The sequence below is a fragment of the Crocuta crocuta genome, unplaced genomic scaffold (assembly GCF_008692635.1).
Source record: "Crocuta crocuta isolate KB4526 unplaced genomic scaffold, BGI_CrCroc_1.0 scaffold388, whole genome shotgun sequence".
NCBI lineage: Eukaryota > Metazoa > Chordata > Mammalia > Carnivora > Hyaenidae > Crocuta > Crocuta crocuta.
In genome coordinates, this window is record NW_027528867.1 from 582,273 (window position 1) to 596,826 (window position 14,554).

Consider the following 14,554-nt stretch of genomic DNA (forward strand, 5'->3'; position numbering starts at 1 on the left):
GGGGTGGGGGTGGCAGTGGGGGAACCACTTCCACTCTGACTAGCCCTTGATTCTGACCTCTTCTTCCTTTCCCGGAGGGCCTGCTGAACCTCTCGATTGAACACAATTTTCTCCTCCTCTGTCATGGCATCATATTCTTCCTCGTCCATATTTTGGAGACGCTCCTTCTCTTTCTCAATTGCCTCCCTGCGTTTGCTCTCTGTGGAGGGAACAGAGATGGAAAGTGAGGGAAAGTGACTCACCAGTCTTGGCTGCAGGGCCCTTAGTGGCTCAGCTTGCAGCCCACATTGGGTATGGAGGGTCTGCGCCAGGGAGAGGTGGCTGTGGTGCCGCGGGGCCATTCCTGATCTCTGGTGGGCCTTTTTTCACTCACACAGTTCCAAAACTGCCCTCCATCTGTGCTAGGCTGAATAGTAGTCCCAAAGATGTCTGTGTTCTAATTCCTAGAACTGTGAATACACTACCTGGTATGAGGGAAAAGATTCTGTAGATGTGATTAAGTTAAGGACCTTGCCTTGGGGAGACTGTCTGGATTATCTGAGTAGGCCCAGTATAATCACAAAGGTCCCTATAAGAGGGGGGCATGAGGGTCAGGGTCAGAGAAGGAGATGTAGCAATGGAAGCAGAGGTCAGAAGCCTGTGAAGTAGGGATGATGAGCTGCGGAATGCAGGTGACTTCTAGAAGTTCGAGTAGGTAAGGAGAAGAATTCTCTCCCTGGAGCCTTCAACAGAATGGAGCCCCGTGCACACCCTGCTTTAAGGACTTCTGACTTCTAGAAATGTAAGATAGCAAGTCTGTGTTGTTTGAAGGCGTCAAGTCTGTAATTTACTACTGCAGCAACAGGGAAGTAATATAGCACCCATGGACTTAATGCACTTTGAGCACATGTTGCCAGAGCCCTCAGGGTGACAGAACCATTTGCAGAGCAAGGAGAACCATCTTCCACACCCTACAGATTCCAGGTCCAGAAGCATGGTCGTGCCCAGCACAAAGGCTCTCGGCTTCTTTTCTATAACTTCTATTTCTCATAGGCCTGTGCTTTGGGCTCAGAGATGTTTTCTGAAGATCCTTCGCTGACACTTACCAAGAGCTAGGAACAGATAAAAATAATGGACCTTTCTCCACAGGCTGCCTTGGGGACCAAATAGGCAATCCTCTAAAGCATCTAGCCCAGTGCCTGGCAAATTCATAAATGTTCAATAAAAATTCGATTTGAATGTAATAATGTTACTGGATACCGCCTTGAGACTTTTTTCAAATGCAGATGATTTCAGGGAGAGGAATCCATAATGCAACAGTGAAAAGCCTCAATCTACAGGTAACTGAGAAAATGAAAAGTGATACTTTCTTTCAAATTGATGGTAATGGGGAAGTATGCTTTCTGGAAAAGCAGGAAGCTAGAAGTTGGAACACTGCTGGGGTTTTCTTCCTAATTTTTCTCTGGATGAGAATGTAAGGGAGTGGTTTTTAAGTTCTGTTTCAGAACTAAGAGAGCTCAAGTTTGTTATTATTTCCTTAGTGGGAAAGCACTATGATTTGCTTAGATTTTTCCAGAAGAGAGCGGTAAGGCCAAGTAAGGAAAGGCAATGATGTCACCAGAGCTAAGGCCAGAGGCAAGAGTATGCCTCCCAAGGAAAGTGTCACCTCCTCCCTTGGGGACCAAAATTTGCTAGGTTTGCTTCTGACTAAATTGGGAACTTAAGCTAATATTACTCTGAATTTGCGTTTGTGCGCGTGTGTGTTTAATTTTCAATTACTGAAATTTTTTTCAGGCTACTGTTAAAATGACAGAAAAAAGCAAAGTCCCAGAGTTACAAAGACTTTACTAATATTTGCTGTGTGATCTTACACTGTTGATGTCTCTGAGCCCCTCCTTTTCCTCATCTGTAAAAGGGGGACAATGATCCCCAGAGGGTTACTGTAAGGATTAAATAACCCACAGTGTCATTTAGAGACATTTCAAGTGTACAAAATGTTGGCTGCAGTGCTTGGTACACAGGAGGCTAAGACGTAGAAGCTGTTTTGTCAATTTATCAACACCTCCAGTTTTGCAGGAAATGCACAGTTGCCTTAAACAAAACCAACAAGCTAATTGGTCACCTGAGTCGGGATGGGACTTGTAATGTGTCACCCCTGGGTTGGCTGTGATTACAGAAAAGATGAGAAGGGAGGCAGTGTGATATTGGGGGATGGAGGATGTGACTGTTACAAGAAGGGCTGGCTGGGTTCGTTCCTCGTCTGATAGTCTCACAACAGGTCACCCATGGTTCAGTTCCCTCAGGTGCAAAGTAGAAATAAGAACTTCTGGTCACCTTACAGGGCAGAGGTGAGCACCGATGATGTGGCAGATGTAATAGTTTCATTTGCACAATGGCTGATTGTAGTGGAGAAGCATTTCAAAAAGCGTAAGGCTCTGTTGAAAGGGCTATTGGGACTTGGGAAGGGTAGCGCAGGAGGGTATGGGGCCTTACCCTCTTGCTCCTTTTTTGCTTTCTCCTGGGCCTTCATGAGTGTGTAATCCTGGGCCATGTTGATAACATAGATGTGCTCCCGGCTGCCGATGGCCTTTAGCAGGCAGAGGAGAGCTGTAGTCGTGTTCCGAGCAAAGAGGGTCTCAACGCTATCAAACACCACTCCACGGAAGCAGTCACTCAGCTGAAACCAGAGTGAGCAAGAACAGTAGCTAAGGCCACAGTTACTGGGTTCTCTATGGAGAAAGTTGCTTGTTCTTTTATGGGTAGTTTTACTGGGCGCTGCAATGGGTTCTGCTGACCTATTGGGCCTCCATGTAAATACCATTAAAACACCCTTCCACATGCTACAATCAATTTGCTGTTATAAAATAAGAGACAAAAATAAAAATATATTATCAGTCATGCAAGAGCTTCATCATACATATTTATAGAGTAAAATATTTCTTCTATCTCTATAGAAATAAGGAAAGCAAACTAAACGTGAGAGTGAGCAAACTAAACCACTGCTGGGTTTGTTTGTTTGTTTTCCTTTGTAGTGAGACCGTAGATGAACGAAGCAGTGCCAACTCCATGTTTCATCAAAAATCAGTACTTTGAGTAGCCCCACTCTGCTGGCTTGCTTTGGGCGTTACTGGTGATTTAACCTGGTTCCATGAAAGACCAGCACACTTATCAGCCCATCTTCCTCCAGTCAGCTGAGAGTGACAGCACCATGAACACAGTAGCTATCAAATCTTAATGTGAGTCATTTTCTGTGATGACATCTCCTCTTCTGGGAGCCTCAGGCCACATTTTGTTATATTTAAATATGCAACTAATATCATGGCCTACTTTGAAAAGCCAAGGCCAATGGACAACTCCAGGACCTGGTGAGCCATTTAGCTCTCTGTAACCCATAAGCAGCAAACAGGCCTAGGGGTACCCTCCCAAATCCTGCTGATCTTGTTTTCTTTTCTTTAACTGTACAATGCTTATGAAAAAAAATTTTAAACCAGAACCGGTTATTGTGTTTCTTGACTTTAAAAGCAATATGTCATTGTAAAATAATTCAGAAATGTACAAAGTGAACTAAAAATCCATTATCCTGCTATCCAAAGATAACCAAAGTTATGTGCACTTTCAGAGTTTTTACTGTTTGTATGATATACGTTTAGACATATTTTTATAGAAATGCAATTGTGCTATCCATACTATTTCATAATCTGCTTTTCTCAATAATTTGAAGACAAGTTTTTACAGCAATTAATATGGTTCCAAATTCTAACTTTCCATGGCTTCATGTTATGATTTTAAATATACCACTGCAGGGCTGTATCATGAATATGATTTAAAAAAAAAAATAGGTAACCTGCTCACTGGTCCTTTAAGGAGAGTAGCTTCAGGCACCAGACTGTGCCAGGGCCAGGGACTAACAAGAGCTGTTAAAAAGACAAGAGCAAATGACTGTTGGGGGTGAAGAAGCCCATCTTTCCTCTCCAAGATCCCTGAGTTCTGAGCTGCTGTGAGTGGGCTGTGGGCTGAAATCTCAGGTCCCAGCGCAGGGATGGAGTGTGAACTGTGCAGCTCTGGGCAGGTAGGCACTGATATACCTGTATGCGATCAGCCAGGATCTGGGTAAATAGGTCCTCAGGGAGAACACAGCTCATGAGCCCAGTCTCACCTCCGATACTGGCGCTGACACTGAGCCGGCGCTGTGTGGGCCCCGAAGGGAGAGGGCTGGAGGAAATCTGTCGAGTGGGAGAAGGATCAAGAGTTAGAATCCAGCTTGATGTCCCAGCAGCTCTCACACTTAGAAGCCATATGACTTTGTGGAAATCATATAATCTCTCTGGGCCTCATTTCCCCTACTGTAAAATGGGGATTGCTTTGTAAAATGGGAGATTCCTATCTTCCTTAAAGAATTGCCTAAGCTTCAAGTGGGAACACTGTGGAAGGTGCTTTGTATATGTATACATTTGTTTATTCATTCACTAAATATTGGGCACCTATTAGGTACAAGGGGCCCCTCTAGCACTAGGAAACAACAACAAACAACACTGGCAATGTTGCTGCCTGTGTGGTCCTTAATTCAAATGGAGGGGACAGAAAAGGGGCATGTGAATATCCAAATCAGTAACATAGCCTGAGATAGTGACAAGTGGTAGGGAGAAAAGAATGAGGTAAGGGCGAAGAGAACAGTGACAGGATTGGACAACAACATGAAAGAATGAGACAAGATCTTGAGAGAAGAGTCTTTCTGTGAGGGAACAGCAAGCTCCTCGAACACGAGTGTGCTTGATGGACTCTGGGGGAGCACGTCGGAGCCCAGCATAAATCACTGAGTGAGCAATGGGGATGAAGGTCAGGCTTAATTAAAGTCTAAGACATAGTCAGGGCTTACAGACCACATTAAGGAATTTGGATTATTCCAAGTGTTATGGGAAGTTGTTGGCATGTTTTAGGCTGAAAATGATCTGAGTGTTATTTTTGAAAGACCACTGTGCCTGTTGGATGAGGTGACAAGAGCAGAAGCGGGAAGACTAGTTAGTTAGACATCTCCATGTTCAAGGCAGGAGCTGATGGTGGCAGGGACAAGGACGTCATGGTGGAAGTGATGAGAAATGGCTCTGATACTTTGTCTTACATCCCATCCCACTAGGACTTGGGCACCAAGAAATGAAAGAAAGAAGGGCACCAAGAACGATCCTTTGGGTTTTGGTCTGAGCAAATGGGAAAATGGTAAAGTCATTTATCAAGAAAGAATAAACTGAGGGAAGAGCAATGTTTTGTCTTGTTCTGCTTTGGGTGAGGGGCAAGAATCACTTTTCAGACACATACATTTTGAGATGTGCCTACGCCACTCAACAGAGATATTGAATGTGAGTTTGCATGTGTAAAACTGAGGTGGGCAAGAAATTAGGGTTGGAGATATAAATGGGGCACACACATCCTGAAAATATTTAAGTACTTAAGTAATCAACTGGATGAGATCACCTATAGAGAAAAGGTAGATAACTAAAAGAAAAGAGCAGATAACTCAGTCCTAGCCTATTCCAAAAGCCTAAGGATACAGAGAAGGTAGAGAAGCTGCAGGAGTAGGGGGAGTCCTGAATGAGGCAGAGGGGAAGCAGAAGAGTGTGGTGTTCTTGTGGCCAGAAGCACATCCAGGAGGAGGACTTATCAGCTGCTATGAGGTCACGTGAGATGGAAGACAGAACACTGGCCACTGGATCTGGCAAGATGAATGCCAGAGACCTTGAGAAGAGTGATCCATGGGGTGTTAAGGACAAATGCCTCACTGGAATAGGCGAAAGAGAGAATGGGGGCTGAGGATGAGGAGGGAGGCATGCAGCAATTCTTTGGAGGAACAGCCCTGAATAGGAGTTGAGGCATGACGTAATAGCTGGAGGGAGATCTGCGATGTTGGGACAGTATTTTTAAAGATGGGAGGTAATAAAACATGCATAGATGCTGATGAGAAGGATCAATACATAGGGCAAAAAACAATTTGGAGGGAGAGGGGATGACTGCAGGAATTCAGCTCTTTTTTAATGTTTTTTTAAAATTTATTTCTGAGAGAGAGAGAGAGAGAGAGAGAGAGCAAGTGAGCAAGCGCGCATGAGCAGCGGAGGGTCAGAGAGAAAGAGAGAGAGAGGGAGCTACAGAATCTGAAACAGGCTCCAGGCTCTGAGCTAGTTGTCAGCACAGAGCTGATGTGGGGTTCGAACCCATGAACTGTGATATCATGACCTCAGCTGAAGTCGGACGCTTAACTGACTGAGTCACCCAGGTGCCCCAGGAATTCAGCTCTTGAGTGAGAAGGAGTGGAGTCCAGTGCACATATGCAGGGACTGGAATGAGAGCAGGGGCAGTGACTCTGTGGCAGGGAGGGTGCAGTGCTGGGTTAGGGTGCACCCTAGCTCGTAGGTCTGGTGGTGGGAGAATATGGTGTTTGTCTTCTCATTGTTGCTGCTCCCTCCATGCAGTCAGGAGAGAGATAATCAGCTGGGAATGAGGAAGAGGAAAGGGTCTTAGGGGTTTGGAGAGTGATGACCGAAATAAAATAGTTTTCTTGAAGAGATAGAGGGCAAATTTACTAGGGCAGACCAAAGGGTCCACTTGAGATTTGTGGTCTAATTTTAAATAAAGACCATTCAGGAGAGATGAGGATTGTCTCCAGCTGTGTTCAGCCGCCCTGCATGGAAAAGGTAGAGAATCGGGCTTACCAGGGCTGAAGTTTTGCTTGGAGAGTGTGATGAAGGGGAAGAGAGCAAGGGGGCACCTAAAGTGACAGACACAGATTCCAAACCAGGTAAGACAGGGAATGAAGGGGGTGGTAGGCAGTGAAGATGTGGACTAGAGTTTTGGATGGGACCAGTTACTTCTCAGAGTAAATCATTTGGAAGGAAGGTTAGAAGATGGTAGTCAGGACATAGGATGTGTAGTGTTGAGGTCTTGGAGTTTATGCATAACAATGAACAAGTTCTTGAACATGACCATGGCAGTGAGGAGCTGAGGTGGGCATGGGCCTGAGAAGTCAGAGTGTTGTATTAAATGTCTTTCAAAAGATCAGAATTTCCAGTGAATGCTCTCCCAGAGCACGGTGATATATAAATAAATAACCTTATATTACAGTCATATCATCATTATATGACATATTATACATTGCTTTCCATTTGCAACATGACTAAACTTTAAGTCATTGGAGAGTTCACGCTTTAGGAGAGCTTTAGAAAACTGAACAGCCATTTGCGGGTGGAGCGTGCCAAAAGGATGACCGTTGTCCAAAGCATGAGTCCTGTCACATTGGAGCAGTACGGGAAGCCATGTGGGTGGGGATGATCTTGAACAGGCTCTAAGTTCCCTATTTATTGCAAGGGGATTGGGATCAGAATTGGGATTTTCTATTGCCTTTGATATATTCTAAAAAGCCTTGCTTCACTGTCCAGATGGATGGAACCCAATCCAAGAAAATGATTCCTCATGATACCCTGTTTAATACAAATACAAGTTTTAGTTCATCCATGAACACTGTATTTGATCTTGAGAAAGAGGGTTAAATGATGCTGCAAAGGAAACTGAGTCAATGGTTCCAATTTTCAAGGTGTTAGAAGAGGGAGGGACTGAAATGAAGATCAGAGGCATCAGAATGCCCCAACCAACCTGCATACCTCTTCTCATGTGAAGGCCTTGCCTTCTATTCTGTCCACGGCCCTATCCAAACTTCCATCCACCTGCCCTATTCAACATGTGGGATCCTCTCCTGCAAGGGCCTTCACCTCCAGTCCGTCTCCATCAGCAGCCTTCTCTGAAGTGCTTGCCTCTCCCACTCTTACTACTGCATTCTTGGAATGGTAACAAGACCCACAGACTCTTCCTCATGTTCTGTTTCTTTCATTCTGCTGCCCTCCTCTTAATTCCTTCTCTCCATAGACTGCACTTCCCATATACTGACGCCACTCTCAACTCCCTTGCCCCTTGTTCTGAGTGCACTCCTGCCCCTGCAATGATGACTTCTCTTTCTACCTCTGAATGAGTTTCCAGTTGCTGGTTAGGGAAATCTTAAAACTGCAAAGTTATGGCTTCCTGTCTTGGCTGGGGAATCAGCATTCTCAACTGTCTTTTCTTTTGTCCACCACCCATTTCTGGTTCTCTTCCTTCTGGTGGACACATCAGTGCTTTGTCATTCTCCTCAAGCATGCTGTGCAACACCAACCTCCTCAATGCTTCCCAAAAGGCTTCGCATCCTGTACACATCCTAAAGCCACTCAGCAAGATCTTCTCCAGCCTCTGCTCTCCACCCTGACTTCCCCACAGGCAGCTGTATCTGTTTTCACCTTTACTGACTCCAGAAGGAGCTGGCCCCTTGTTCCCTTTGGCTGTGCTTAGTCTTTCCCTCCCTGTCTCTTCCAGGAATTTCATTCCCTCTTGGGTGGATTGTTACCTTACACTCCTCCAGGAGCTCCTCTCTTTATATACGTGCTTGTGCCTCCAGCTTCTTTTGAAGAAACAACTCTCCTGACCCTAAATTTGCTCCTTTAACAACGTGTCTCTTTTCCTGTTCTTTGAAACATCTTGGAAGCCTACACTCACTTGAATTTCCCACTGACGACTCATCACCTGCCTCTCATGGTGCCATCCACTGTCTGGCCACAACACCTGCGATTCTGCCAAGATTGTTCTCAAAGTCCCTTGGCTGAGGCTCAAACTCTCTGATTTCTTTATGACTTTCCAAGACTCCTGTGCAGCTCTCCCATAATTCATATGAATGGTTTCATCCTTAGCATTCCTTTAGTATTAGGCTGCACCATATGAAATTGCTGTTGCAATGGTTGAATGTTGGCAATTTCATACAGTTCAAGCTAATTCCTTTTACAAAGCTCTTTTGCCACCAATCTCATTTTATTGCAAATATTTGAATGTGTGGCTATCTCCTTCATCAGACTCTTAGTGCAGCTTAAGTGCAGGGATTCTGCTTTATCTTCATTTTGTCAGCACTCAATCCCAGTGCCTAAAACGTTAAAGTCACTTGCTGAATGCCTGACGAATGACCACTCCTTGCAAGACCTGCACTGTGAACCTGGTGAAAGCCCCCATAGCAAGGGCATGGTGCTGACTTGGCTGAGGGGTGCTGAGGAGAAAGGGCAGGAGGAGGGATCCCACCCTTCTTTCTGGGTAGCCCTGATTTGTACCTGTGGTGTTTCGGATGCGTGCTGGTGGTGCTGCTTCTGAGACCCAGAGCCGTGGCTCTCCGCCTTGCTTTTGGCAATAATCATGCTCCCACGCACGGTCTTCGCTGGTTTTATTTCAGGGGATAGGGTAGATTCTGAAGTCAACTTGCCCAGAGTTTCACTGCTCAGACGTGTTTGTCCCAAAGCAGTTTGGCCTGAAGGAGCCTCGTGGGCTACACAGAGAGAGTGGGTTTATATTAAAAGTCGCCTCTGGACGACAAGAAAATAATAGTGAGGATGGCACAAATCCTAGTGGGGTTGTGTGATTCTCTTGAGGAGTGCACAGCTGTCTCCATCTGCAGCTGGCAGGGAGGGGCTGGGGGAAGAGGCTCCACACACCGAGGCTGGATGAGGACAGGTGAGTGGAGAGGCTGGACCAGAGCCCAGGGCTCTTCACTGCCCATCTGCCCAGTGGATCCCGTGTGAGTCCGCCCCACTTCCTCTTCCAGCCCTGTGGGCAAGCACTTCTTAAACTGCTGGTCCACCGCAGCCCTGCCCTGGAAAGCTGACACCTCAGATGGGGTGATACAGCTGTGCGCTAGGCAGCCTCCACGTTTCTCCAGCACAGGCAGGCTTGCTAAGACTCCTTATTCCTTGTAGGCCATTTCAGCAAATAAGCCCTCAGAACTCCTTTGAGAGCTGTCACTATCCTTTCTCTGCTTTATCTTTTCACTCGTCTCCCTCCGTCCCTCCTCCGGGAGCTGGTTACAGGTACAAGGACTCCATACTGCACCTGAGGGTGGTAGGGGAGAAAGGGCCTGAGGCCACCAGTGGAGCAGCTGTACCAACATCCTGTTGACAGGTTCCTGGTTCACCCAGGCCCCGTCACCCCTGGTGCCCCCAGGCTCTGCCTAGTCATGATGGCTCCAGCCTCTTGCCATCCGTGCCTGCTCACTTCGCCATGAGTCCTGCACCTCTGTGGCCTAGCACCTTCTCTAATCTTTTCAGCAAAGAATTTTCTGTTTCCCTAAGCATCCTATGCAGACATATGGAAGGGACATGTCTGAGAGTGCCAGCCACTTTTATCAATCAACCAGCAGGCATGGCACACTATTAGAAATGATATTATGCTGTTATGAATGAATATTTATATAAAAATGGTTCCTCTCAGAGCAGTCACTCTACTTCAGTGTATTTTCCCATTGAGCAGCCATTCTCCTGCTCTGTAGGTCCATAGACTATCTGATGGAGCCAGAATTCTCCACCTCTGGTAGGCAGGTCATCCCAGACCACACTACTATGGGGTTCAAACCCTTAATTAATTTTCCTCTCCAGGAAACTTTCTTCTCCTCCCACATTTACTATCTTGGTAAACCACATCATTCTCTTCCTGGTTTCCATGACTGGAAATCCTAGGTGACTGTCTGGACTGCCTCCCCATCTTTCAATTCCTGCCACGCAGGTGCTAGAGGGTCAGCTGGCCCAAGCCTGTTCACTTTCGGCGTCTCCCGTGCTTCCTTTACAAGACATTGCAAGAGCTGCTTTCCTACTATGGCTTTCTGACCATTTCTCCCAGAGGGTGAAAACTGCCGGACTCCTCTGTTCCTTCAAAATAAAACCCAAATGGGGCACCTGGGTGGCTCAGTCGGTTAAGTGGCTGACTTCAGCTCAGGTCATGATCTCTCAGTTCGTGGGCTTGAGCCCCACATTGGGCTCTGTGCTTTTAGCTCAGAGCCTGCTTCTGATTCTGTATCTCCCTCTCTCTGCTCCTCCCCTGCTTGCTCTCTCTCTGTCTCAAAAATGATAAACATTTAAAAAAAACAAACCCAAATTCCTAATCTTGGCATCAAGGTCAACCAAGATGGGACTCAGCCTCCCTTCCCACCTCTAATTTACTGTCAGCTTCCTTGCTTACTTGAGCTGGAATGTACTTGACTTCATCTTTGCCTGTCCTTCAAAACTCATTTCCATGAAAACTTCCCCAGATCAAGCTTGTCGGACCCCAGCCTTCCCAAAGTTGCCCTTTCACAGAAGTCAGTGGTCCTGTCACATTATTTCCCTCTGCTCTGAACAAGCCCATGTGTGTTTCTCTTCCACATGTCACCCCCAAAGGTGTGGGCCACCTCTTATTCATTGTCCTTTTCCCCATAGCACCAAGTGCATGCCTGTCTGAACAGCAGAGAGAGCTGTAGATGCTCAGTGAAGACAAGTCTTCCCTGGGCTATAAGTTGGCAGCATGTTGTAAGTCAGCCATCAACTAGGATATGGGAGAAAAGCTCAGTGGGGGACAGAGAGAAGATGGGTATTAGCAGTGGGCTGCTGGCTACTTGACCACAGAAAGTCAGGGAAAATGGCTCTTACCTGACTCTTCTTCCTTCATGGACTGCTCTATGGCAGCCCTGATACAGAGCTCACGGGCCCGGATCCCCGGGATGTTGTTGCCATCGGAGATGGCTTCAAGCACAATGGAGTCGATGTTCAAGCAGGCTGCGTTGTAGTACCTGGCCATGCTGACTGCGGTGGCTGACTTCCCTGCAATAAAGGTCAGGAAGTTGAATTTCCTGGATCTCAGTTGCTCAGTGTCCTAGACAGAAGAAGCTTCTAGAATGGAGGTCCCTGTAAAGCGATTTCTTCAAGCCCTTTGCCTCTATATCTCTTGTGTAGTCAGAGATGGCAGCAGAAAGGAGATGGAAGACCAGATAGCAAGTTAGGACCACCAATTCTTGTTCTCATTCCACCACCTGTGCGTGTGCGCCATGTGATGGCAACAGTTTCCTCTCTGGATTTTCTCCTCCATCTATGGTAATTCTATCAGATGACTTTTAAAAAGTCTTGTAGCTCTACTGTCTCTGCTTCTTTTTTTTTTTAATTTTTTTTTTTATGTTTTATTTATTTCTAGGAGAGAGAGAGAGAGACGGCATGAGCAGGGGAGGGTCAGAGAGAGAGGGAGACACAGAATTGGAAACAGGCTCCAGGCTCTGAGCTGTCAGTCAGCACAGAGCCCGACGCGGGGCTCGAACCCACGAACCATGAGATCATGACCTAAGTGAAAGTCGGATGCTTAACTGACTAAGCCACCCAGGCGCCCCTACTGTCTCTGCTTCTAATGGGAAGAACTTTTTGGTTTAAAGAATAACTTGTGTTCATCTTTCTTTTCTCATTTCAAAATATCTGCTCGTTAAAAAGAAAGAAAATTCAAAGAACAAGCAGGAGGGCAGAAAAAAGAAGATCTATAATTTGCTCACCCAGACATATTATGGTTAACATATGACTACTAAGTAAGTATATGTAACTACTTTATTTATATTTCTTATAAAGAGATGAGTTATGTGATAGGTTGAACAATGCCCCCCCCCCCCAAAACATCCACATCCAAATGCCTGCAACCTGCGAATATATTATGTGTGAAAGGGGCTTAGCACCTTCGATTCAGTTAAGGATCCTGATATGGGAAATTATCCTGGGTTATCTGGGTGGGCCAACGTAATCCCAAGGGCCCTTACAGGAGAAAATATCAGGAGGGTCAGAGTCAGAACAGGTGATATCATGATGAACCAAAAGGAAGAGAGACTAGAAGATGCTATAATACTGGTTTTGAGGATGGAAGAAGGGGTCACCAGCCATGGAATGCAGGCAACATTTCTAGAAGCTACAAAAAGCAAGGAAATGGGTTCTCTCCCAGAAGCCTCCAGAAGGAATGCAGCCCTGTTGAAACATTTTAGATTTCTGACCTTCAGAAAGAAAGTAAATTTGCATCGTTTCAACTTAATAAATGTGTAGTTATTTGTTACAGTAGCAACAGGAAATTAATACAGATCACAAATCCTAAGTATGACATTTTTTCTGGGTATATCATGAATGTCTTTCTATTCATTCAGGACACTTCTGTGGCATTTAAAAATCTCTGGTGATATATACACAAAACTTACCAGTTTAACCATATTTTAAGTTGTGTAAGTACATTCATACCATTGTGCGATCATCACCACTATCCACCTCCAGCACTTTTTCATTCTTCTCAAACGGAAACTCTATACCCATTAAACAATAAGTCCCCATTCTTCTCTTTCCCCAGTCCCTGGAGACTACCACTCTACTTTCTGTTTCTATGAATTTGACTACTCCAAGCACTTCATATAAGTAGAATCCTATAACAATTGTCCTTTCATGATGATTTCACTTAGTATAATGTCTTCAGTGTTCATCTATATTGTAGCATGAGTCAGAGTTTCCCTCTTTTTTGAGGCTGAATAATATCCCATTGTGTCATATTATGTTTTTCCATTTATCTGTCAGTGGATAGTAGAGCTGTTTCTATCTTTTGGTGACTGTGAATAATGCTGCTATGGACACGGGTTTTTAGTGGCAAAATAACTTACTATGTGAATGCAGTAAGGCTTAATTAACTAGTCTTCCCTAATGAATGCTTCACTTGCTCCCAATTTTTTATTATGGTAAGCAATGCTGAAGTGAACATTCATGCAGTTAATCTTTGTCCACATCACTAAATATTTTCTTAAGGTACATTTATAGAAGTAATATTTCCAGTTGAAGGAGTTTGCACATATTTTCCCCTCCCCTCTTGTTTTATCATTTTTTATTTTTTCCCTTTCTCTTTCTAAATAACTTAATGTCTCATATTTTTCTCTAATATTTTAATGTTTTTACATTATTGAAAGAATATAAGCTCAAATAATTCAGAGCTGTATTAATTAAAAATAAGGTGTCCCTGCTCTTTCTTTAACCCTGTATATCTGAGGTTGGCAATTTAAAAGTTTTGGGATAGTCCCCATCCCCTTACTATTAATCTGTGGGATACAGGAGTGCTGATGCAAAGGAGCACATGTACCCCAATGCTCATAGCAGCACTCTCAACAATAGCCAAAACATGGAAAGAACCTAAGTGTCCATCAGCTGATGAATAGATCAAGAAGGTGTGGTTTATCTATACAATGGAATACTACATGGCAAAGAGAAAGAATGAAATCTGGCCATGTGTAGCAACACGGATGGAACTTGAGGGTGTTATGCTGAGCGAAATAAGCCAGGAAGAGAAGGACAGATATCATATGTCCACACATATAGGAGGACTAGGAGGAACTTAATGGAGGACCATGGGTGAAAAGAAGGGGAAAAATAGTGGAGGAGAGGGAGGGAGGCACACCATGAGAGACTCTTGAATGCCAAGAATAAAGTTAGGGCAGATGGGGGGGAGAGGCGATGGGGGGTGATGGGCATGGAGGAGGGCACTTGTGGGGATGAGCACTGGGTGTTATATGGAAACCAACTTGACAATAAACTATTTTAAAAAAAGAAAAAAAAATAAAAGTTTTGGGTTAGTCTTGTAGTATACAAATTTAAAAAAATTCTTTTGTTGTCTCAAAAATTATATGTGTGAACTCCACCATAAACCCTAAAGTGACAACCCT

The 14,554-nt window shown here is 44.9% G+C and overlaps 1 protein-coding gene across 1 annotated transcript in view; it reads right to left on the reverse strand.

Moving 5' to 3' along the window:
- HYDIN (HYDIN axonemal central pair apparatus protein) overlaps window positions 1-14,554 on the reverse strand; it is a 334,542-nt gene that overhangs the window by 91,208 nt on the left and 228,780 nt on the right. Inside the window, exons 39-43 of the mRNA XM_077756337.1 lie at window positions 11,487-11,657; window positions 9,147-9,358; window positions 4,065-4,202; window positions 2,473-2,656; window positions 58-199 (exon numbers count right to left, since the gene is read on the reverse strand). Coding sequence (XP_077612463.1) covers window positions 58-199; window positions 2,473-2,656; window positions 4,065-4,202; window positions 9,147-9,358; window positions 11,487-11,657 — 847 coding nt within the window. The remainder of the gene's footprint in view (window positions 1-57; window positions 200-2,472; window positions 2,657-4,064; window positions 4,203-9,146; window positions 9,359-11,486; window positions 11,658-14,554) is intronic.